The 24,893-nt window shown below is 32.0% G+C and overlaps 5 protein-coding genes and 1 long non-coding RNA gene across 22 annotated transcripts in view; 4 read left to right on the top strand and 2 right to left on the bottom strand.

The window, feature by feature from the left end:
• Positions 1-122: 122 nt before the first annotated feature.
• On the top strand, positions 123-2,063 carry LOC130666141 (putative uncharacterized protein DDB_G0267716). Its single transcript, XM_057466920.1, has one exon. It carries the CDS (start codon positions 914-916, stop codon positions 2,060-2,062), a length of 1,149 nt encoding a protein of 382 aa, XP_057322903.1. The 5' UTR covers positions 123-913; the 3' UTR covers position 2,063.
• A 36-nt stretch (positions 2,064-2,099) lies between these two features.
• LOC130666145 (tetratricopeptide repeat protein 12-like) lies at positions 2,100-3,317 on the top strand. Its single transcript, XM_057466934.1, has 4 exons — positions 2,100-2,400; positions 2,457-2,648; positions 2,709-3,101; positions 3,178-3,317. Exons 1-4 carry the CDS (start codon positions 2,286-2,288, stop codon positions 3,225-3,227), a joined length of 750 nt encoding a protein of 249 aa, XP_057322917.1. The 5' UTR covers positions 2,100-2,285; the 3' UTR covers positions 3,228-3,317.
• LOC130666140 (UPF0415 protein C7orf25 homolog) lies at positions 3,254-5,481 on the bottom strand. The gene is made up of 4 exons (XM_057466919.1): positions 5,214-5,481; positions 4,428-4,854; positions 3,857-4,368; positions 3,254-3,391 (listed from the first exon to the last, which is right to left on the bottom strand). Exons 1-4 carry the CDS (start codon positions 5,355-5,357, stop codon positions 3,308-3,310), a joined length of 1,167 nt encoding a protein of 388 aa, XP_057322902.1. The 5' UTR covers positions 5,358-5,481; the 3' UTR covers positions 3,254-3,307.
• Positions 5,482-5,568: 87 nt separating this feature from the next.
• On the top strand, positions 5,569-7,907 carry LOC130666139 (zinc finger protein 346-like). 2 transcript variants are annotated; one of them, XM_057466917.1, is made up of 7 exons: positions 5,569-5,825; positions 5,890-6,309; positions 6,384-6,457; positions 6,663-6,815; positions 6,894-6,988; positions 7,070-7,464; positions 7,601-7,907. In XM_057466917.1, the coding sequence occupies exons 1-7, from the start codon at positions 5,786-5,788 to the stop codon at positions 7,807-7,809; spliced, it is 1,386 nt and encodes a 461-aa protein (XP_057322900.1). In that variant the 5' UTR covers positions 5,569-5,785; the 3' UTR covers positions 7,810-7,907. The 2 variants fall into 2 exon arrangements, with proteins under 2 accessions (XP_057322900.1, XP_057322901.1); XM_057466918.1 differs by having other exon boundaries at positions 7,070-7,338; positions 7,601-7,905.
• Positions 7,908-22,183: 14,276 nt separating this feature from the next.
• On the bottom strand, positions 22,184-23,959 carry LOC130666154 (uncharacterized). Its single transcript, XR_008989613.1, has 4 exons — positions 23,396-23,959; positions 23,259-23,307; positions 23,047-23,175; positions 22,184-22,750 (listed from the first exon to the last, which is right to left on the bottom strand). It is a non-coding gene; the product is annotated as an uncharacterized LOC130666154 (long non-coding RNA).
• The window catches only part of LOC130666133 (ephrin type-A receptor 4-A), an 89,666-nt gene continuing 88,731 nt past the window's right edge, over positions 23,959-24,893 (top strand). For all 16 annotated transcript variants that reach the window (XR_008989610.1, XM_057466904.1, XM_057466900.1 and 13 more), the window contains exon 1: positions 23,959-24,538. The gene's annotated coding sequence lies outside the window, so the exon portion shown is untranslated. The remainder of the gene's footprint in view (positions 24,539-24,893) is intronic.

Here is a 24,893-nt window from a genome sequence, read left to right as displayed (position 1 = left end):
TGCTCGCGATTAACTGACTACTGACGCATTTGGCTCACTCGCGCCGCCACGTTACCGCCAAAACGACATCTGTCGGTTCAAATTCAAATTCAGTTTCTCGCGGACTATATATATATCGTGTATAAAATTATATATAGTGAATGTGGATCGCGGATTAATGCATAGGTAGATAATGTAGTTTTTTTTTTATTATTATATTTAGTAAGACTTTTTTTATTTTATTTGTATGTACAGTTTATGCCGGAGAAATAGTCGGTACGGCAAAAGACACAATCTGTCTGTGTCTGACTCTTTTTCTTCTGTCTACTCGCTATTAAATTGTCTTTGGTGTAACAAAGACAGACAATATTCTTATTTCACTTTTATTTTTATACTCGGGTTTATATAAACACAATAAAATATGAATATATATTTCATATAGATCTTATTCATTTTTTATACCATTTTTTTTTTCTTTCAAGGTCAAAATTTTTCAAATTCAAAATTTTTATGATACATTTTTTTTAATTTCTTAATAGTGATATAAAAAAAAAAATACTCATTTTTTTTTCAGTTTAAAATTTTGAAAATTTGAAATTTTTATGAAAAGTTAAAATTTTAAATTTCAAATTACAATTAAAAATTTTTGATTAATAAAAAATATGTTGGGATAAATTTTATAAAAATTTCAATGTTTGTTTTTTCTTTTTTATCAAAAAACGTTAAATGATAAAAATAATAAAATTTGTAATAATGTAATAAGTGAAGTCGCCACGTTACAGTAAATACGTGTCGTGTGTGTTTTAAAATAACTTTGAACGTGTAAAGTGCCGCAGTTTAAATAAAACATTAACTCCAAAGCAATAGCAGTTTCATAATGTCTCTTTAATCATCAAGAGTAAAAGTAACAGTAAGAATTAAAAAAAAAAAAAAAATGCAACCAGAGACAATGTTGAATTTACGGTGGGATTTTTTTTCATCTCACTTGTCTTCAACTTTAGATTATTGTTACGAAAAACAACATTTTGTAGACTTATCACTGGTATGTAAAAATAACGTAACATTTAAATGTCACAAAATGATATTATCAGCAACGAGTGGATTTTTCCGGCGTCTGTTGATGAAAAATGATCATCCACATCCACTAATTATTTTACATGACATCGATCATAATGATTTGAAATTAATATTAAATTTTATGTACTACGGAGAAATTCAAGTACCGGAGCGTGATGTCAAGCGTTTAATTAAAATAGCTCAAGTTTTTGACATTCACGGTCTCAAAGATATAAAACCAACTGGACAACTAGATGATGATAAATTAAATTTTATTGAAAATTCGCCGCTGATTGATACGAGTATCGATGCTGTGGAGATTAAAAATGAACCGATAAGTCCAGATGCTGTTACGAGTAATGACGGTGATATTGATCATGACAATAATTTCAAAAATAAAATAACTCCAGTTATTAAAATAAAAAAACCGCAATTACTAAAAAATAATTATAATTTAAGACAGCGCACAACATCTAATTTATTGCGTGATAATGATTTTGTAATGGATAATTATAGAGTAAGAAATAATAAGAGAAAAAGTAATAATAATAATAATAGTAATGATAAAAATTCAACTGTGATAATTAACGAAACAAATGCAATATCAGATGATAAGAAAGTTGATGTAAATAATTATAAAAATGATAATAAATGTTTTAAAAATAATAATAATGGATTTAAAAAAGTAATAATTGAGGGTAAAAATAATAAGAAACTGGATAATTGTAATTATTTAAAAAAATTAAAACTCTTAGACGAAGTTGAAATCATTTTTCAACCCGCGGTAAATGACGCGAGTGTGACGATGACCAGATTTAATTCAAATTCAAATTCAAATTTTAATGATAATGATAATTTAAACTCCGGTATATTTATTAAAGACGAAGTCGATATTTCGATGGATGATTTCGATCAAGGAAATAAAACTAAAGCAGATAAAAAAATATCACTGGGCCCGGGAGTTGAAATTTTTAAAACTTATCCGAAAAATTGGACGGGGCCGAGTACTAGTAGCGAATTTTGTTAATTAATTAAATAGTTTATATTTATATATATGTGTATTGTAAAATATATTATTGAGTTTAAAATTTGTTATTTATTAATTTTTGAATATTTTGTGGCATATTTATACGTTGTCATGGAGACGGCTCGTGATTGATTTAACGGAAACCAAAGAAATAATAATCGTAATAATTAAGTAGTCGTAGGGTAGAGAGATTTGTGATAAAATTTTAAAGGGATTGTGTGCAATGGAAGAAAATTCATTTTCTGATGATAAAATAAAGGCTTTGGAAAATTTGTCGCTGGATAAAAATGTTACGGAAGAGGAATTTTCAAATTTTATGCAACGCGTTACTGAAGTCGGTGAGTAATAATTTTTTAATTGTAATTTAAAAATTAATTTTTCAAAATTTTTCTAGAGAAAATTGTGAAAAAATTAAATTCGAATGACTGCAAGGTTCAAGAAGAAGGAAAAATTTTAGCGGATTACATTTTGGAGGGAAATAAAAATTTTGATACCAAAGATGCCGATGGTCTGAAAATAAAAGCAAACAGAACAGTAATAAATAAATATTTAAAAAATGAAACCGACGCAAATGAAATGCCTAGAGGTGAGAAATTATAATTAATACTGAATTTAATTGGTAGTAAAAAATTAATTTTTTTATCAGACGCTTTTATGAAAACAATGGAAGCGGATGCTAAGAGACGTTCAGAGGATCGGAAAGTTCGTAATGAGCGGGCAGATACGTTTAAGAGAATAGGAAACGGCGCATTCGGAGTCGGAGATTTTGAAAAAGCGGTGACTTATTATGGGAAAGCTATTGAGCAGCGTAAAGACAGCGCTGTTATATGGAACAATCGCGCGCTTTCTTACATCAGACTCGGGCTGTATGAAAAAGCTCTGCAGGACTGCGAGTGGGCTCTGAAGGTCAATGACTCAAATATAAAAGCTCTTTTGAATAGCGCCAAGTGCTATGCTTACTTAGGAAACGACAAAAAACGCGATGAGTTCATCGAACTCGCGAAAGAACGTGTTCCCAAATTTTCAAATTACATCAAAGGTTCATTTCAAACAATCATTTAATTTTCTATTCATTTTCTTTATACATTTATTATTTATTTAATTGTTTGTTATAGATTTTGAAAAGGCATTGAAAGAAAATCCTAATGATGAAGAAATTATTTAATTATTACAATTAATTAACAGTAAAAATAATTATTTTAAAAAATTACCAATTATTATAAATATAATTCTTCAATAAATTTGTCACGACTCCAAAACTTTTGCATTTTTTTCTTTTATTTCAGATAACGATCTTGGCTCGTGTAAAATTACTGTACATTCAATGCCCTGTAATTAATAAAATTTAATGATTAATTAATTACTTATTTTTTTTTTTAAATTTTCTACACAGAAAAAAAAGAAATTCTTTTTTCCTGTGATAATTTTCAGACAATTGACGTCAATTAACCAGCGAAAAATTTACCATTCATAATTTTTTGAATTTAATGCCAGTTCCCGCGCTAACTTAAAAATTATTTTATAAAAAAATCGACCGAAAAAATTTTTACTGTTATTTCACATTGGAGTTGAAGTGAAGTTTTTTTTTTAATTCTTGAATAAACAAATTGTTAATTATGTCAAGTGATATTACTTGCGGTACACTTGAAATTACAAGTCTTATATTTGATTTTATGGAGTAAATTATTTTTAAAAAAATTAACTGAATAATTTTAGACGTCAATTGTCAATAATTTTATCGCGATCTGACTGAACATAAAACTGACGATAATTTCTTATCACAAAAAAAATTACCTGCATTCTTGCTGCGCGTACAAAACCTTCATTGGCAGATACAGTTATACTTTTATATTTTTCTCCACTAGCAAAAACAATTCTCGATCTATTTTTAATTTTACCACCAACTGATAAATCTATAACTCTGCCATCAACAGCATCATCAACAATAGTAACACGTTTTATCAATTCCTGAGTTCTCTTGGTCTCGTTGACTCCACCAATGATCCTAATGATCTCCATAAAATTATTATAAGCCGTTTTACAAACAATTAATTTTTTTCCATTAAATATTTTATCCAGAACCGGTTTAACTGGTCGCAGTCTTTCCCATTCAGCTTGCAGAGTTAGCAGAGGCTCCAGGTAATCAAAATTAGCTCTATCATTCGTCATATTGCTGACGTAGGCAAGTAAAGTTGATACATCGAGATTAAGTGTCTTAATGTCACTCGTCTGGAGGCTCAATGACTCCAGTGACTCCAGCGACAAGTTGATGTCATCCGGACTTGGACAAATTGACGCATCAGCATCTAGTTATTCAAATATTTTAATTTCAAATTCAAACTCATTAAAGATTTCAAAAATTTACCAAGTGGTTCAACGGAATCAATCCTTTGGCCCTCGATCAAGACTCCCAGCTGCTCGAGTCCCAACGCCAGGGTGTTTTCGATGCCACAAGCGAAGTGAAAAATGATGTCCGGTGGTTTGTAACGATGGGGGTGAAGATTCGCACATGATAGATAAGACTGGGCTTGATCGATTACTGATTTCTGACCAAATTCTCCGTTGCCCTGTGAAATTAACGTCAGAGCTCGGGGGTTTCGCGCGATTACTTTTACCCAGGAGCTGCCGCTGTCACAAACGATGTCAACTTCCAGTCGTGAATTTTTGAATTTGAATGGTTTCATGACACCCGTTGCATCTTTTGATTTTAACAATCGTTCGATGATTGCATTCAAGTGAATTAAATTTGTACTCTGGAGATATTCCTTCTTCACGTTACCTGTAGATCGCACCTTAGAATGTTATTTTATTTATTATGATACTGAATTTGGCCGACGTCTAATAATTTTTTGATTTTTTTTGAGCAAGAAATTAATAAAAAAAAAATATTTCAAAAAATTGCACTTATAGTTTTTCAAATTTTCTACATGTGCATATTTTTATTTTTTTTTTTTCTTCAAATTTAATTGTTTAAAAAAAATCTAAAAGTTTTTAATTGTCTGCTAACTTCAGGATCATTATTTGTTGCATGTGTAAATTTATTTAAAAATTAATTACCCGATTAAAAATTCCGATTGAATCCTATTGGAAAATTCTTATCAGATTCAAATGGAATTTTAAATCTGGGTAATTATTTAAAATTAGGTCATACCTTTGTAAGAAATTTGACTTCTTGATTTATTTTACGTGATAATTTATCAGCTCCGTTTATTTTTCTTTCAAGATTTTTTAATTTTTCCATCATTTTATGACCGCTTTCTATTTTTTCTTCCAAATTTTTCAATAACTCCTCCATTATTTATATCAATATACAAATATATATTTATTTTATATTATTGTCTAAATATATAAATATAAATAATTAAAATTATAAATGTACTGTAGTAAGCGCGGCCATTTTGAAACTTTGCTACAGTCGCGTAAATCGAAGTTTCATAAAAAAAAAAATACTTGAGAATTTGATATAAATAAAAATAATAATAATAGATAATTATTATCTATACCTAAATTATTATTGTTCGATAAAATATAATTATATATATTTTGATAAATATATAAGTAAATTTATTAACTAGAAAAATAATATAAAAAAAATAATTTTAAGTGACGCGTAACCTAGAAACATTTAAATTGTGTTTGTTTTGAATTTAAAAAATATATATAATAATATATATAAAGTATTTCGTCAAAAAAATATCTAAGCAGTATTTTAAAAATATAATCATGTCCAAAGGAAAAGTTATTGAGAATCCAGAAGTGCCAGGTAACAAATTTTATTTTGCCGGCAAAAAAAAAATATTTAAATTTAAAAATTTAAAATTTTCTAGGTTTTGAACGAATTCTGCCACCGCCGCCGATAATTTTATCTTCAGAAATTCCAGTGGATCCTTTAGTTTTAACGGCACCACCTCCACCACCACCACCATTACCGTCACCGTCACCAGCAGCTATTGATCCGAGTGTGATAACTTCGCCACCACCTCCACCGGCACCAGTACCAGCACCGGTACCAGTACCAGGACCTGGACCTGGTCCTGGAGTAATGCAGCCGCTGATGAATTCATATTATGCTAATCCGATTCCACCTCAGTCTGTTCCCTGGTGGATTCCTACGGAAGCTGACACCCAGGACTCGTACCCATGGTACGCTGATCAGGGTCCGCGAGCAGCTTTTCTCCAACCAGAAAAACCTAAACCAAAAGTACAAAAACGTAAACATGATGTCATTGATCCCGTTCAAGATGCTGGTAAGTTTAAATAAATAATAATTAATTAATTAATTCATTCATAACTTGATTACTAAATTTTAAATTAATTACAGAAAAAGTTGCGGCTGCCCAGCGTGAATTGACAACATTAATGAAACCACTTAAATGCGATCTTTGCAATGCCGTTGTAAGGAATCAAATCCTCGTGTGATGTATGATTTAGCTATCGAGAGAGACACGTGTTTATTTTTTTAGGAAATGAGAAATTATGTTTTAATTAATTTGTGTTTGTGTTTTTTTTTTGTCAAGGATATTTCTAATCCTAAGATCAAACCCACGTGTTCTCTCGCATTCAGTGTAATTGGTGTTGACGTCAAGTTTTATTTTTTTAGATGAATTCAACGCTGCAGGCTAAATTACATTATGATGGTAAACCTCATCAGAAAAAAGTATCCATGTACCTTAACCAGAGTGTAAAGAGGATTAAAAGTGACACTGGGACAGTCAATACCGTTACCAATAATGACTGGGACAGTTACTGCGATGTAAACTCATTAATTAATCAATAATTAAATTTTTTTATTGATAATTGTCTGGAATTTAAATTTACGATTATTTTTTAGGTTTGCAAGACTTGGTTTACGTCGCAAACTGACGCAGCTCAGCATTACGCTGGAAAAAAACACATAAGAGCGACAACTGGAGCTTCTAAACACAAGTAATTAATTAATTTCAATTAATACACTAGTTAATTAATTAATTAATTAATCAAAATAAACTGAATTAATTAATTTGACAGGACGCACAAAAAAAATTCAAACCAAGTCCCGGTGGATCCGACTGGTAGATTTGGAATTGGAACGGGTTTCCATGGAAACAACAGCGTTCCGGTTGCTCCAGCAATAGTGCCGCCGGTAGCACCTCCAGTGGCACCTCCAGTAATTCCAGTAGCGGCTCCGATAGTCCAGGTCGCGCCTGTTCCGCCCGTACCAGCCGTTAGCGAGATTGGTGTGGGATCACCGGGCGTTGCTGGACTGGAGGGATTCGCACCTGGAGCAGCGAGTTACGGTATGGCTTTACGTTGTGACTTGTGTGGAGTCTCGGCAAATCGACTGGAACAGCTGGAGACTCATCGACGTGGTGCTCGGCATCTTAAAATGATGCGGATGAGTGGTCTGGCACCTCCAGAATCCAGTAAATTTGAATTTAAATTCATATTTTTTTTATTTATTTATTTTTTTATTATTATTAATTTAAATTTTTATTAAAAAAATACTTTGTGTTTATGGTGTTATTTTATTTGTTTGTTTGTTTGTTTGGTTTGTTTTAGTGCAAGAACCCACGACAATTGACTATTCGATTTATCGTACGCCTTCTGGTTCTTACTACTGTGCGCCGTGCAACAAGTCGTTCACATCGGAAAATAGCTTTGGGCAACATGTGGAGAGTAAAAAACACAAAAACCAAGTAAACATAAAAACACAGAGCAATCAAACAACGACTGGCAATAAAAAAGACAAAAAGAAAAAAAATAAATAAATAAATAAACTGTAAATTTATAAATTTTATAAATTTCTTAATAAATTTTTCATTCTTAAATTTGTTATAAATATTGTCTGGATAAATTTAAAAATAAAATTATTAATTATGAGTTGGTTATTTATTTTATCCAATACACGTCCGAGAATTCGCCATTAAATGTCTGCTCTGTCCAAAAAAATCCATGTAGGATTTTGCAAATAAATAGACGAAACGTCGTACACTGGTATAATCTAACATCTAACGTTTTTATTTAGTCCACATACCTACGATTCAAACTACTCAATAGGACACTATGGATTTACATGAGGATCCATGAGAATCAACATGGGAAAGTACGGATTTAGTTTAGTTTAGTTTATTTATTTACGATCATAGAGCTGCTGCTCCTTGTGATCAAATATCAATATACATGTTATATTATTATTATTAGCAATAAGAGTTAAAATGAACTCAACAGAATACAATATAATTTAGACGCTTACTCACTCATTCCAACAATACAATAGTTTAATTTATTAAGGCTTACTTATTTTCTAGATCCATTAGATACAAATAGCATTTACTTCTAAATTCATCTAAAGTTACTGATGTCGTAATTTCGATTGGAAGCGAGTTCCAGAAGTTACAACCCGTAATCAAAAATGACTTCTGGTAAGTTTTTGTTCGAGCAAAGGGAACTAGAAGAGTACCCGTCTTGATTAAATCTCTACGAGACGCAATGTTGGGCCTAAGGACTAACTGATGCCCAAAAAGACCTTTTTTTTATGAATCCTTGCAGGAAAGTATGAGTGACTGGATTCCCATATAAAAAATACATATAGGAACTTGGGTATCTGAATTTCTATGTTTAAAATTTAATATACATGGGTAATCATGTATAAGACCACATAGGAATTTAAACTAGATTCCCATGGAAATCCACCGGAAAACACCATACGGAAATTTCCATGGGAATCTAAACGAGGTTTCCATTAGATTTTTGCGTGATATGGATTCCCATGGAAGACAGTTCAAAAAAAAATTTACAGCCAGTAATGGCAATTGAACGCTGGTAGGCTGTTCTGCGCACAAATTATTTTGAAATAGAATACAACAAATTATAATTCAAGTTTCAAAAGTTGTCAATCAAACAGCCATCAAGTGTTTACTGTATGTACTTGCAATTAAAATTATGTAGGGAAAAAATAAAAAACAGTTTTATTATAAAAAAATGGTGTGCGTCAACACGCGCACACTTTTGGTCACCGGTATATTTAGCCCCACATTGAAAATAATTAATTTTTTATAGTCTTCAAGCAGAAGATCACAAAAATAATTAAAAAAAAAACAGAGTTATAAACATATTAATAGTTACTGCTGTTAAATTTAATGACATACTTCCGAAAAATTAGGAATCAATGACCACGTCGTCAATATAATCGGTACAGACAAAAATACCGACCAGTAGAAATTATTTTAAAATGTAAAGACGCATCCAATCAAAATAGTACATTGACGGATATAGAAAAAAAATTTATTTATAAATATTTAATAGTAATTATTTTCATTATATAAATTAAAAATTTATTAACAATTTTTCAGTGATAGTGACAATTAATCAGTGGAAGCAATGGCGAAACTTTTGTTATTATTTATTATTGTTCTGCAAGTAATTATGGTCGCAAGTTATGCCGTCCATAGCTGCAAAATATACGGCGACGTGAGTATGAATAAATTTATAAATTATTTTATTTTTCTTAATACGAATTGTTATATTTTTTAGTGCAAAAAAAATAGTGAATGCTGTTCAAAAGATTGTCGCAGAATATTATCTTACCACTCTGTTTCAAAATCATGCATGTAATTGAATAAAACCTGTATCTACTCCCTATCAAAAAATTCCAGCTTAAATTTTCATGAAAGTTCCCACATAGTGTTTTTGGATCGATTCCGAATTTTTGAACTATTTACTACTAAAATGGATTTTAATGCTAAATTGAAATAATATTTTTATAATTTTCTGTATATTCAATAAATTTATTTATTTTTCAAACTTGAAAAAATCATTTTTCCTTTTCCATAGGTAAAGGCTTGTATAGAAAGATATTCTCATCCTCCTCTCTAATTTCAGTATGATTTGAGTATAAATCGTACTTGAAATAGATATTTTTTCAGTACTTTTTAAGTATGAGAAATTCAAAAATATCCCTGAAACATGAGACGATTTGAGTATAATCTAGGTATGAATTGGGTATAATTCTTAAAACATACCGAAATGATATTCAATTTCTACTATGCCAGAGAAGAGCCTAGTAGAAATTTGAATTTTCAGTATAAACAAATTCGCTAGAGCATTTGGTTTCCTATAAAAATTCCGCATAAATTCTTGTATAGATTCTTACGTGGGTTCCCATGGGAATCTACAGCATCCAAAATTCATATGGGCATTTAGCATGGATTCCTATTTGGATTGTTACAATGATTCCCCATGGGAATCTAAACCATGCGAAAATTCATTTGGAAACCTAGTTTAGATTCCTATGTGTGCTTATACATGGTTTCCTATGAACATTAAATTTTTACACAGAAATCTAGATACCCAGGTTTTTATATGAATTTCCAACATAGAAATCGAAATATCCGAGCTTTTATATGTATTTTTTTATAGAAATCCAAATAGACGCACAGTTTGCTGTGTGAAATCCCCATATGGGAATCCAGGTATCAATAGTTTCCTATATGGGAATCCAAATATCCAAATACTTACACACGGAAAAAAAACAGTTCTGTAAAAATGACAGAAAAGAAATGAAAATTGTCGATGAACACTTGGAGTTAAAAAAAAAAAAAAAAATAATAAATAGAAGTTTTATGATTAAATTTACCGGGCGATTAAATTTCACATTAAATAACCCATCATATAAAAAGCAACTGAGTAACCCTTAGTCTTTAACAAAATAATCGTTTTTTAATTAATATATGAAAAAGTTAAAAAACAATCATTATCAAAATACTGTGTGCGTCGGGCGCGCACACTTTTGGTCACCGGTCTATTTAGTCCCACATTGAAAATGATTAATTTTCAACTTCCCGCTAAGAAAATTAAAAATTTTCAAAAATTCGGGAAGTTATTGGTTTCGGTCCGATTTTCGAAAATCGAATTTCTATCAGATCTAGACATTTCGAGGTTCTAGGAAGCTATTCTGACTGATTTTAAGATGATGTCTGAGTGTATGTATGTATGTCGTACGTATGTAAATACCTGTATCTTTTGAACGGATGAAGCGAATTTGATCGTTAAGGTGTCATTCGACGCAGCTTGTCAATATCGTAAAGCTGTGAAAAATTGAACTTGATCGGTAGGACTCGTTCAGAGATATTACAAAAATAAAATTTTTTCAAAAATGTTTATTTCGATAACTTTTAATGTGCTCGGTGGATTGATTCCAAAATCGACTGGGCTCTAAAGCTTTAAAAGCCGCGTCGTATGCCACCTTAACCATCAAAATCGGTTCATTCGTTCAAGAGAAACCGTTGTCGAAAGAATTGAAAAGAATTTTTTTTTAGTTTTTTTTAAATTTTTCAAAAACGACTTGATAAATCAATTTCAAATTTGATCAGATTTAGAACTTGATAAAACGCGTCGATTGCCACCTTAACTGTCTCAATCGGTTAATTCGTTAGAAAGATATGGTTGATGAAAGAAATAGTAAAAAACGTTTTTTCGAAAACAACGACCTACGAAAGTATTTCCGAGCTTGAAGAGCTCAAAAATATATTCACAACAATATTTTCGAGCTCCTTGAGCTCGAAGATAGCGGGGTTTTGGGGCTGGCCTGCAGGGTCAACCGATAGACCGATTTTTTTATGGTCTTTAATCACTTTAATCACACAATCAAGCTATAAATCACAAAAATAATTTTAAAAAAACAGAGTTATAAACATATTTATAGTTACTGCTGTTAAATTTAATGATATACTTCCGAAAAATTAGGAATCAATGACCACGTCGTCAATATAATTGGTACAGACAAAAATACCGACCATTAGAAATTATTTTAAATTGTAAAGACGCATCCAATCAAAATAGTACATTGACGGATATAGAAAAAAAAAATTTATTTATAAATATTTAATAGTAATTATTTCCATTATATAAATTAAAAATTTATCAACTTTTCTTCAGTGATACTGACAATTAATCCGTGGAAGCAATGTCGAAACTTTTGTTATTATTTATTATTGTTCTGCAAGTAATTATGGTCGCAAGTTATGCCGTCCATAGCTGCAAAATATTTGGCTCCGTGAGTATGCGTAAATCAATAAAAAGTTATAAATTATTTTATTTAGTCACTATTAATTTTTTTTTTAAATTTTTAGTGCAAAAAAAATAGTGACTGCTGCTCAAATGATTGTCGCGCAATAGCATCTTACCACGGCACTGTTTCAAGATCATGCATTAATTAAATATAATTTGTATCTACTCCCTATCAAAAATTCCACCTGCGAATCCAGCTTAAATTTCCATGAAGATTTCCACGTAGCGTTTTCGGATCGATACCCATATGGTTTCTTATATAGATTCTTACGTAAATTCCCATGGGAATACCTAAAATTATGGATTTTTATCTGAAATGTTACAATCACTCCCCATGGGAATCAAAACCATCAAAAATCAAAAATTCATATGGAGTCCAAGTTTAGATTTCTATGTGGATTTATCCATGGTTTCCTATATATTTGAAATTTTTACATAGAAATCTACATACCCAGCCACCCATATGGATTTTTAACATGGAAATCCAGATATACGCAGTTTCCTATAGGAAATTCCCTTATGGGAATCGAAGGACACGTAGTTTCCCATAAAAATTTCCTATATGAGAATCCAGTTCCCCATACGTTCATACAAGTATTCCTATATAAATTCTCACTTTCCTATATTGATCCCCATGGATCCTGATGTAATACCATAATTTCCTACATGGATTTTTTTGATAGGGTTACATACAATAGTTTGATAAAAAAAAAATAAAAATTGTCTATCAACACTTGGAATTAATAAAAAAAAAAAAAAATGATAAATAAAAGTTTCATAATTAAATTTACCGGGCGATTAAATTTCACATTAAATGAGCTATTATAAAAAGCAATTAAGTAACCCTCAGTCTTTAAATAAAATAATTATTTTTTAATTAATATATTTAAATTTGTGAAAAATTACCTTTAAATAATATTTAAAAGTTTATCTTCAGTAATTAAATCACCCGGCATTAAAGTAAAAATAACTTCGGTGGAGTTTTTTTAAAAAAAATATGAATATAAATAATAATAATAATAATAAATTGTTAACTGAGAAAATGAAGCGCCTATCGGCTTATCTATCAAGATTAAAATTAAAATATATTAACACTTATTTAAATTAATACGTCGGGGATTAAAGATAAATTGAATTTAGAGTGTATTTAAGCGGATGATCAGGGATGAGCGTATTAATGATCACGGTTACAAAAATAATTAGTAACATTTATTCAATTACCGTCTCGATCAAGTCTCTCGCGGGTCCTCGCGAGCTACAGGGCACGTTATCCAACCCAAGGTATAGCATTATTATATATATATATATATATATATACAAAGTAAAGGTATGTATTTGCCTTTAGATAGATGATGGAGAGAAATATTCGTCCATAATTGTGGAGGGGGTGAAACTCCGAGTGAGGGAGATTTAAAAATGTAAATAAATAACGCGAGTGAGAGTGGAGTAAGTGTAAGGGGAGGGAAGGGGAGGGGAATTGAGGAATTAAAGCAACGGGAGGTCGAATAAGAGAGACTGAAAATATAGCATCAACGACTTATCGCTCACTTGGTTTTATTTATTTCCCACCGTGGTATTTTGTACCGGCGATTTACTGTCGCGGAAGCGCGCGGTCTCGCGACTACCGACATTAATAACTCCCGTGTACATTTTTAAATCCAGCCAGCACAACAACAACAGCAGCAGTAACTAAATGGCTATGGCGCTTCCATTCCCATTCGTAACAAACCTCTGAATCGCATTCAATCGTTTAAGAAATTTTCGACCTGTTACCATACCTGCACTACACTATAAACCCATTTAAAAACTACTTGTCTCTCTTTATACTTTTCAATAAGAATTCCTCTTTTACTTTATTCTAAGCATCCATGTGTGTTTGCACCACATATATATATAAGTTAATGTAATGTAATGTAAGAGTTAACTTGTCTTTCTTACACTAATAAAAGAGTAGTATATCTGTCGTATGTACGCACCCTCGCCGATAAATCACACCGTCTTCTTCTTCTTCTCCTTCTTCTTCTTCTTCTTCTCTTTCTTCTTCTTGTACGTCTCGTTTCCTTACTTATTTTATATATTTATTTATTTATTTTTTTTTATTCTATTACTACAGTATATATATTTATATATATATAAATGTACTACGGTTGACAAATTTCGACAATCGGATTTTAAAGAAAAATAGACACGACCACCAGTAAAAAAGATATTATCATTAATTTCAGTTAAGGAAAATAAATTAAAAAAAAAAAAATTATTATTTTGCTGTCACTTAAAAACATAAAAAATTTGACCCATTTTTTTGTCATATAAGTTAATAATTACAATTATTTATACAAAGAGATATTTATTTTGAGTTAATAAATGAATTCCGAGAGAAAGTAAATGTTATTTTTTTATTGATTTCTTTTTTATTTCGATTTAATTGATGATGTCACGAACAAAATAAATAGTCGTATTGTGAAAGTTTTATTACTCTATAAAAGTTGACAAAACAATAATTTAAGTGTATATATAAAATTATTTTTTTAAATTATAATGAAATAGTCTTTTAAAAATTTTTTATTGGCCTTATCATTGTGCTAGCAATTAAATAAATTTTCTTTATTTTAAACGGTTTAAATAATTTATATAAATTTAACTTTAATTTAATCGTTACCATAAATAAAGTTGGTAGAAAAAAAAAGTACGAAAAAAATTTATTTATATAATAAAAAATTAGCATATAACATCATTCCAATTGGATAATTTATTAATCTCAATAAAAATAAATTATCGGAGCTCTAAAGAATAAAATAAAATAAAAAAAAATTTTATTATTTTTTATTAACAACAATAACAATTTTATATATTTTCTTTGGACATTCTTATAGTCGTTTGGCGCCAATGAAATTTCAAAGAATGCGAAAAGCGCCGAGCACTTTCGTGTTTCCCGAAATTCCGTGGGGTTAAAAGGGATGGAGCAGATGGGAGGAAAAGAAGCAAAGGCAGTAAAAAAAGTTAAAAGAAACAAAAATGCGTACATAAAAGTAAAAGAAGACAAAATAAAATATAAAAATAAGAAAAAAGGAGTAAAGGAAGAGGAGCGTAGTCGTGGTGGAGCTGGAGCTGGTGTGGAGCCCGAGGGGCATCATCCCTTGCTTCTGGTGAAAAACGACAAACAAAGTAGACGAGTGGCTGGTATGAGCAAAGAGAAAGCAAGTAAGACGAAAGATGAGCTATAGATGGAAGCGAATAGAGAGAGGGAACCTAAAATCGGGCGGGCGGGCGGCCGGACGCTTGAACAACGGCAATTTAAAACCGCGCGGCCATGTTTCTCCTCTTTCACTTCACTCCTCTCTAACTAAACCTCTACTCTTGCTTGCCATCTCTTTTGCCACGACGACGCCGTTTTTTTTCTCTCATTCAAAATTCAAGCGGACCTTGACTTGCCCTCCCCCTCCCCCTCGAGCTCGTCCTGTCGCGGTTCACTCTCTCTCTCATCCCTTACAAGCAATCACTCTCACTCTCTCACTCGCCCGCGCGATTTCTCTTGTCTCTTTCTCTCGCGAGCCGAGATTAGGATCAACCTCGCACGGACTTGTAGATCGTTAGTATATACCTGCGATGCGGATTTTTATGACTTCGGGACGGCTTTTAACGAGTTTGGTTTTTTTTTTTTTACTATTATTATTTTTATCTATTTATTTTTATTAGAGCTTCACCCGATCTTACCTACGCTCGTCATCTCGGAATCTGTCGCTTCATATTCTTATTTCAACGTAAATTGACCTGATTTTTATAAGATTATGCTTAAAGATCAACCTGGGACTTGTGTATCATTTTATCCCTTAACCCTTAAATTATCGTAAACTGTATCTACTTCTAAACACTAAGAAGCCTTCCGACCGAGCGACAAGAAAATTACTAGTCACATATTGGACATCTGTCGTATCAAAGGCCAGAAATTTGAATTCTTTAAAATAATTGCTGGAGTTAAGGAATATTGAAAGAGAGAATTTCAGTAATTTCGGATAATATAAGGGTATATGGTGTCCTATAGAAATCCACCACAGATTCTTAGGGAATCCACACCATGAAAAAATTCTAATATGTGGACTTATACCCCTATCTAAAGTTCCCATAGATACTTAGGAGAAGGGGGGGGGGGCAAAACGGGATACTCTCAAAATTTCGTCAAAATTTTTTTTTCTCGAAAAACTTTCGAAAATGGTCAAAAATGACATCTAGTATAATTTTACACTATTAAAAGCTAAGAAAAAACATTTTTATATTTTTTGCGAAAAGTACAATATTGGCGCCAATTTCAAATTTTGAAAAGAAATAACAAGGAAAAACTTCTTTAAAAATATGTTGAGAGTAAATTTTATTACTTACATCAATTTAGAAAGACATTATTACATCAATTTTATTCACTTGAAAAAAAAAAAAAAAAATTTACTTTTTTTTGGGGTATCCCATTTTGCCCGCAGAAAATAAAAATTTTTTTTCTGATGGCAGTCTGAAATTCGTTATATTTATTTTAAATAGAATCAAAATGAAGCCAATTTACGATAATTATGTCCCTAAAAACTAAATTTTTCGTTAAGTATCCCGTTTTGCCCCCCCTTCCCCTATATTTGTTTCAATGCAGTTTTTGAACCATGAGTAGTTCTATGGTAACTTTTAGACCGGATCTGCTGCCTGTGTCTTTGTTAGTTTCTATCAACAATTATTCTAAAAATAAATTTATAAAACTATCACGTTCGCTGACATATAAAAAATTTATTTAAAACTAAAAACCTCAATTTACCTGTACTGGATTACAATAATATACAATGTATAACTACTAAACTTCCGGTAAAGGTCGAGCGTCTATCTTTCACCAAGTACACAACAAGTGATGCATACCAATATTGTAACGTAAACCAGCACAGGTATAAAAACCCATTAATCATGACGCAATGCTGCTCGAAAACCCGTGGCATATATATATATATATATATATATATATATAGATACTAACCATGCTCGCCATACAACTATTATTTATATACATATATATCTGGGTTTCGTTTCGATGACTCGTGAGATTCTTTCAGAATAGAAACGAATAAACGAATGAGCTCTCGAGCGATCACTAATAAAAGAGAGGGTACGATGAGGTGTTGGATAAATAAAAGAGAGAAACCAGAGGCGCAAGTGAATTGAATGAATAAAACGTGCGCTTTGACCGATCACGTTCACAACCTGATACCAAACACACAACAACCCACTCCCGTTTTATACATATATATATATTAAAAGTCATACTTGATGATAAAAAGGCATCATCAACTATCATCACACATCACCATCCATTATACCCTCAGTCAATAATTATCCCGAGCAGTTAGTGCTATCCAGTGATACAGTTATTCATAACGCTTGGATACACATTTAAGTAATACCGTAGTATTTTTAAAAATTTAAGTCGCTTTTACTCACAATGCGTGACGCACAATGTTAAAAAAATGCTATGTAATAAAAAAGCAACAATATCAAGTTGATCAAATTATCCAACATAGACTACATTACACGATTGTGGAGCATTAAAAGGAGTTTACTCAATAGAGAGATCGCCGGCAATCGATTGCAGATATCGAAACCTGCTATCAGCCTTTCCATACCTGAACTATGTGTCCAACAAGTTTGTCCGATATGGAGAGTTAAAGCAGTTTAAATAATGATAATAAAAAATGAATAAATGTATAAATAAAAATGGTAAATCGTTGACATGAATTGCGCATTACCGAACAGGAGTTGACATTAGTCGCGGTTATTGTCAAAGGAAATGTACGCGTGCTCGTATCGGTTGTTTGTGAAATCTTTATGATGCAGAGTGTGTGCTAAAATGACTGGTTTATCGGGACAATTCATTGGTAACATGAATGCCAACTGCTTTTGTAATGATCTTGCCGTTAAATTTTATCCCGTTGTATTGGCTCGCTTTTAAAAAACACACAGGGGAGGGTGGGGCAGAGCGGCCCCCCTAAGCCAGTTATTACTTTTTGTGGCTTTCAACCATAAGATCACTTTACTTTTGTCCTATTTCGAACAAATTTATGGACATTTTGCCAAAATTCTGAAAAAAAAAATTTTTTTGTGGGGCAGAGCGGCCCCCCTCCAAAAAATGATAAAAAATTTTTTTTTTCGTTCTTTTTTTTTTTTAAATTGTTTTCATCATTAAGAATGTATTTCTTTCTCTTGACAACTATTTTTGGTTTTATGTTACTCGAAAAAAATTTTTTAAGGTGTAATAAATCGTTCACTCTCGATTACCTTAATTACTAATTGTTATTTAATAAAAAAAAAAAAAACAATTCTATAGTTTTACTTTATTTCAAAAATTTATCAACTAAAAAAAAAAATTTTATTTTTATAAATTTTTAGTGAGCAAATTTGCCTCTTACATGGAGAAACGGCCGAAAAATATGAAAAAATAATTTTTTCGGAAGTTTCGGCTGGTCCATTTTGCCCCAGGTGTTATGCGTAGGGCTAGAAATGTGGAATTATAATAATTTTTTTTTAATTTGACGATAAAAATATGAAAAAATCACTTTTTCAAAATTTTGGGCTTGTCCATTTTGCCCCAAAAGTCATGCGCAGGGATAAAAATGCGCAAACATATCGGACTTAAAATTTTTTTTTATCAAAATTCCAGGGGGCCGCTCTGCCCCACCCTCCCCCATAATGGGGCTCAATACAAAAGACAAATAATAACTTTAAAACAAATTTATTAGAGCACTTAAATACGTAATATTTCACAAATGAATATATAATATATGTTAATTAATTCATAACCAGCCTAATTGAATAACGCTAAGGGCCGGTTCCCATGGCAGCAGAGACCTCTTGTTCCATTTCCCAATTTATCCACTAAAAGCTTAATACCCTACATACATATGTATGCTGCTGGTGCTACTGCAGTAGTGGGTGTACGCGATACAGATCTGTATTGAATATATAGGCATTAGCTCGTTTACAAACATCCGAGTGTCCACTTTAATCAGTATCATGAAATGTTCCACGTCATTAGGAACACTAAAACCTGATAGATATTTAACCGTCCGTATATATGTATAGATGCGTTGAACATTGATAAAGCGGAGCTTTTCGACTGCACATTATCCAAATATAGCCGTTGATAAAGGGTCATAAAGATCCTTTAGCTCCATATAATAAACTTGAATTGGCAACAAATGCACTTATATTTAAACCCGCGTTATGGATAATACAGCGTACAGGAGTTTCAACGTGGCTATTGATCCGCAAATCCTTTTTCCGGGGTCGTCAATGTAAATCGATCGCACTATCGATCTGGAGATCATCTGCCACCAAGCGACTCAAACGAAACATCTGCCCTGATAATTGCCGGCGATGTTTATGAAGACCTCGGTTGTAAAAGTGAAATAAAGAACAAGACGGTTTTTATTTTTCCTGGGCAAGAAGTGTAACATTTTAGCACTAGACCCAACCGCATCCTGGATAGTCTGCACTACTTAGACTTGCGTTAGTTAAAATTTTGTTTGTTGGCTCTATGCTCTGTATTTGTAATTTCGCTAATGAACCTGGCTAACCAAGTTAGCATGAGAACTCTATAAGACGGTCTTTTGCTTGGCTTACGAATGGAAGAAAACGAGGGAACCTTCTCTTTTGTCTTCACCGCTAGCCCGTCCATTGTTTCACGGCAAGTTCCTGCCTCGCGAGAGACCGATTATAAAACAGCCAGCTTACAACCTACATCGTTCACATTTTTATTTCTCTCACTCTCTGTCTCTCCCTCTCTCTTTCTCACTTTATTTTTTTGGCTTAATCTCGTGTTTTTTTATTTTATTACCGACAATTATTATGGCTAATTCAGAGTTATAATGCTATTTTTTCGTACAATTATTTGTCCATTAGGACACACGAGCTGACGAATTACATTTTGCCGAGCGTGACAGTTAAGAAATAAAACACAAAATGTATGATAAAAAAATTATATTAAGACGGTTTAAATTGCAAAAAAGTCGAGTAGAAGGGAGTTTAACAAAATATATATAAAAAAAGTAAAAAAAGTATTGAGATTTTGGCAAGATGCAGAAGAATAACGGAGGGATAGAATGCGGTGGGTTTAGTAAATGCGGGCGGTAATGTGACGTGAAGCGGAAATGCCGGTCCGCTGTGCCGAGAGAACTTTCGATTTGTGCCGTCAAAAGCCCAAGTGACCGATTGTTATTATTGTTGTTGTTATTTTTAGTGGTCACTTCTTTAACAGTTCGATCAGTCAAGCAATCTGGTTCATTTATAAGACTCAAAGTGATGGATCTTCATCAAGCCTCCATGTTTCATGTCCGGGAAGTTTAATAAAAATGATCTAATACCAGCTTTAACTTGATTTATAACAATTTAATTCAATGATAAGCTGTAGATTTTCATAAATTGTTTTTAATAAATTCTTCATGGTACTCCGTCGGGACAAATATTCATTTAATTCACAGCATAAAATATTTAACAGCCAATCCTATATTTATAAACCAATCGGTTTATTAAATATCAATAAATGTCATACGCTCGAAATAAATTCCCGATCGGTCTGAATTCAAAACAGTTATTAGCGGTGCGGTATCGAACAACCTCGATATCATCAAAACAAAGAAATAAATGATTTTAGATGCCGGTATAAATCATCGGATCCCACTTAGTTATATCAACAATAAACTCCATCAATAATATCAAACCGCAACCCAATGAAACAATAATCTACATGTACAGCCTTCATACATCCATAGATTATTTTATTTGAGCATGAGATCAAAGTATCTTGTGGCCGTTCAAAAAATTATTGCATTAAAAGTATAAACTTTAAATTTGTATCAGTTTTGGATACTTGAAAAATTTTAATAAAATAAATTCATACTTTTTCATTGTTCAAAATAAAGTATTAAATGTCCAAAAATGGAGCAGTGGCCACAAAAGGTACTTCTACTCTATTAAATTCGTTAAGTACATTTCAATTCGAAGTTTCTAAATCGAAAAAGTTATTGAACACAGTACGAAATTCCCCAAATGTAGGAAAATATCTGAAGCTCGGAGGTAGCAGATTCCAGATACGAATTGCAGATACAATCAATGATTTATCATAAAATGCTAGATGACTAGTAGGTAAATGTAAATATTTCTGTCTTGATAAATTAACATACATAAAAAATAATTTAATGTGTAGACAGAAAATAAGGATTTTTTGGAGCAGAAAATTTTTGTTTTTTTATGGTGCAAAATATTTTATGATAAAAAAAAAAAATAAAAATATGCACATGTAGAAAATTAAAAGAACTATAGGTGTAATTTTTTGAAATATTTCAAAACTTCCCGCTAAGAAAATTGCAAATTTTCAAAAAAAGGGAAGTTATTGATTTTTGTCCGATTTTCGAAAATCGAATTTCTATCAAATCTTGACGTTTTGAGGGTCTAGGAAGCTATTCTGACTATTCCCGGATGGACGTCCGTGTATATATATATATATATATATGTGTGTGTGTGTGTGTGTGATCTTTTTTTTGTCTGACGATATCTTTGGAACGAATAAACCGATTTGAAAGTACTTGGTGGCAATCGAAAGAGCTCACCAAAACTTAGAATTTATTAGATTTTGGGGTAGATCGGTCATGTATTTTACAAGTTAGACGAAGAATAAAAATTAAAAAATTTTTTTGTGTTTGGTTTTTCGCATATAACTCATAAACCACTTGCCCGATTTACCTCAAAATATACTCAGTTCTAACTCTTGGTGAGCCCTTTCGATTGCCACCAAGAACGTACAAATCCATTGATTCGTTCCAAAGATATCGTCGGACAAAAATTATAATTTTTCAGTGAAGGTATGTTTTACCGGCCTGACAAATTTTTGAGCTCGAATAAGAGCTCAAAAATTTACAAGTAATAATATTTCCGAGCCCCCTGATCTCGGAAACAGCGGGAAGTTTTGGGGCCCGCAGGGTCAGGCGGTTTTCAAATTTTTTTTTTTCGTATCGTTTTGGTATCGCGTAGTGACTTTTTTTTCTGTGTAGACATTTCCAATATAAATATAATTGTTTTCTTTAACACAAAAGTATATCAATATGCCCACAGCTATTAAAGGTAGACACTAAAATATAGATGGTGTGTCTATATCTATAGTAGATTGAAAGACTACTAGACTAGTGCTAGTAGCAGTACTAGGCTCATGGCTCATAGTCTCGATGATTGGATCACAGGTTGCAATAGGTCCGCGTAGTTCGTTACACAGGGTAATTGCTGGATTTTATCCGTTCGTCTATTTCACAAGCGTGAAAACGATTTCGCCATATACATATACATAGATATAGATATAGATATAATATACATATATATATATTTACAACACCGCGTTGATTTACTTCCCTCGATCTACTCTCCTCTATAGGCATTCTCGCAATTTTTTTATCGTTCCCTCAGTTGCCGCGTATAGTGTTCATTCTCCTCTTTACTCCTCTCTCTTATATATGTATATATATATATATACATATACAGAATGTGTGCAGTGTGTACATCCCCATCAGCAATAAAACAAACAGGATTGGCCAGCAGAGCGCCATCACCGAGGTCGATTAATGGGACGATCTTGGTCGATCGATTGGAAACCAAAAGGATATGGCATATGCGTTTATGCCGCCAATCAACCCGATCCAGCCACATACAATAATAACAATAAAAAAAAAAAAAGTCAATAATGTAACAGACAAATACAAGTAAAGGTCATAATCTGCAAACATTAAGTTAATAATAAAAGACAAGATGATTTTATTAATTTACTGGTTCCTCCCCACTAATTTGCTTTCTCAATCCCCAGGATAAATTTATATCAATTCCAATAAATTTGAAAGTTAATAAAATCTTACACGAACAAGTGCGCTTACGATTCTCTGTATTCTCTATATATCGAAGGACGCTGATGTCAATTTATTTCCCGTGCGCATGAGCAGATTACCCTCGGTTTCTAAAAAATCAATGACCCTGTGGATTCCTCAGCTACACAAGTCATTGTTCTAGTCGTCAATAAAATATTTATAATTAAATACCAATAAACTTTATCGGTAAGATCCAGTAGCTCGGTTACAATCATCAGTACCTACACTAAGTACTGAGTCTCTTTAGCTCTTGTAGCTCTGGAGTTTCATCTAAATAATCACAAAGACAATTACTGTTTGAATAGGATCGAATTGTATTGGCGATTGACGGCAGACCGATAGTGTAATCAAAACCAACCAGCAAAGATCCAAGTGCCCAAGATCAGCAAGAACGGCATTGGAACTGATGTAAGCGTTGGATGCCCTACCAGATCCCAGTACCAGTACCAGACTGCACTTTATGTCTGTCCTCGGTAGAGGTTGGTGGCGCTAGTGTCCTCTACTCTGTAAAACAGCCGAATAGCGGTACGATGAAAACCAGTCGGGCAACTAAAACTACTACATACTACCACTATCTCCAGCAACACCAACACCAACACCAACACCATCGCCGTCCTCACTTACATCACGCGACTCAGCTACACACCACCAGCACAATCACCGGCACCGTCTCACCCATCAGCACCATCACCATCACCCTCACTACTACCAGCTCACCCCCTCTCCCACTCCACACTCGCTTCGGTATTTCTCTTCCCGAGAGTTCAGTTTAGTTCGTGTCCTCTCGTTACGGCGCGCGGACGCTACCACCTCCGTTCACTCGACGACGCATACGCGTTGTTTCAAATATTTTATTATAAATAATAATTATAAATTAACCTTTAAACAAAAAACATTTATCGTTTATAATTAACTTAAACTTTATTTATATTTATAAATAACAATAAAAGAACGTGAGTGTCTAAGTGACTATTTTAAATTTATAATTCAAATTTAAAGCGCCTTTTTTTGTTGTTGTTACAACTTTATTTTAAAAACGACGCTACTGAACCGGCGTTTTAAAACTTTTTATATATAAATAAAATATATATATTGCCACTTAAAAACATATATATTTTAAAAATATACTGTGCTGTGTTTAAATATATTATCGTGATTTAATTATTATTAAGTGCACACGGGGTTAAAATGGCGCTTGTACTCTTCGTCCTCCGCGCATTTATATCGACCGTGACAAATTATTCACCGTCGGCGAATGAAAACGATTGGCGGAATTTTTAAATTATTTAATAATTATTAATTATTAATAACAATAACTATTTTAAAAAAATATATTTATTTAAAAACCCCGGGTTTTTTAAAACTGATAAATAACAAACACAAGTTTCTAGTCCAAGTTTATTCCCAGTGTTTTAGTTTAAATTATTTAAATAAATAATAATAATAAATATTATTTAGTGTCAGTGTTGTGTTCAAAGGATTTCTGCTCTAAATTTAAAAGGTACGTATTTAAAATAACCCGCGTTCTGGGTTATTATTAAATATAACTTTAAATATATTAAGCGAGCGGCGTTGAGGTTCAATTGGACGATACTCTTCTTAGAAACAATTACGATTAATTTACTGATATAAATTTATAATTCAATATTACTCATATAGATAACAATCTCCTTATATATATATTAATAACAATTATTATTATCATTATTATTATTAAAGTTATGATATGTGATGATGATTAAAATCGCCCCAGAGAGATAAAATAAAACCATCAGTCTGTCATTATTTTAGTTATATCGTTTTCAATCATCCATCATGTTCCAACAGAGATCTATATACACTTCGACACATTGGAC

The sequence above is a fragment of the Microplitis mediator genome, chromosome 3 (assembly GCF_029852145.1).
Source record: "Microplitis mediator isolate UGA2020A chromosome 3, iyMicMedi2.1, whole genome shotgun sequence".
Lineage (NCBI taxonomy): Eukaryota > Metazoa > Arthropoda > Insecta > Hymenoptera > Braconidae > Microplitis > Microplitis mediator.
Note: the sequence above shows the minus strand (reverse complement) of the source record. Positions and strands in the feature narration are given on the sequence as shown.

Excerpts from the sequence above, each read along its gene's own strand:
- LOC130666141 (XM_057466920.1), top strand. The coding sequence starts at position 914 with ATGCAACCAGAGACAATGTTGAATTTACGGTGGGATTTTTTTTCATCT.
- LOC130666139 (XM_057466917.1), top strand. The coding sequence starts at position 5,786 with ATGTCCAAAGGAAAAGTTATTGAGAATCCAGAAGTGCCAG. Across the intron at positions 6,310-6,383 it reads TGATCCCGTTCAAGATGCTG|AAAAAGTTGCGGCTGCCCAG; the intron begins GTAAGTTTAAAT and ends AATTAATTACAG. Across the intron at positions 6,816-6,893 it reads ACTGGGACAGTTACTGCGAT|GTTTGCAAGACTTGGTTTAC; the intron begins GTAAACTCATTA and ends ATTATTTTTTAG.
- LOC130666140 (XM_057466919.1), bottom strand. The coding sequence starts at position 5,357 with ATGGAGGAGTTATTGAAAAATTTGGAAGAAAAAATAGAAAGCGGTCAT. Across the intron at positions 4,855-5,213 it reads AAGTCAAATTTCTTACAAAG|GTGCGATCTACAGGTAACGT; the intron begins GTATGACCTAAT and ends TAACATTCTAAG. Across the intron at positions 3,392-3,856 it reads TACGCGCAGCAAGAATGCAG|GGCATTGAATGTACAGTAAT; the intron begins GTAATTTTTTTT and ends TATTAATTACAG.
- LOC130666145 (XM_057466934.1), top strand. The coding sequence starts at position 2,286 with ATGGAAGAAAATTCATTTTCTGATGATAAAATAAAGGCTTTGGAAAAT. Across the intron at positions 2,401-2,456 it reads GCAACGCGTTACTGAAGTCG|AGAAAATTGTGAAAAAATTA; the intron begins GTGAGTAATAAT and ends AAATTTTTCTAG. Across the intron at positions 2,649-2,708 it reads CGCAAATGAAATGCCTAGAG|ACGCTTTTATGAAAACAATG; the intron begins GTGAGAAATTAT and ends TTTTTTTATCAG.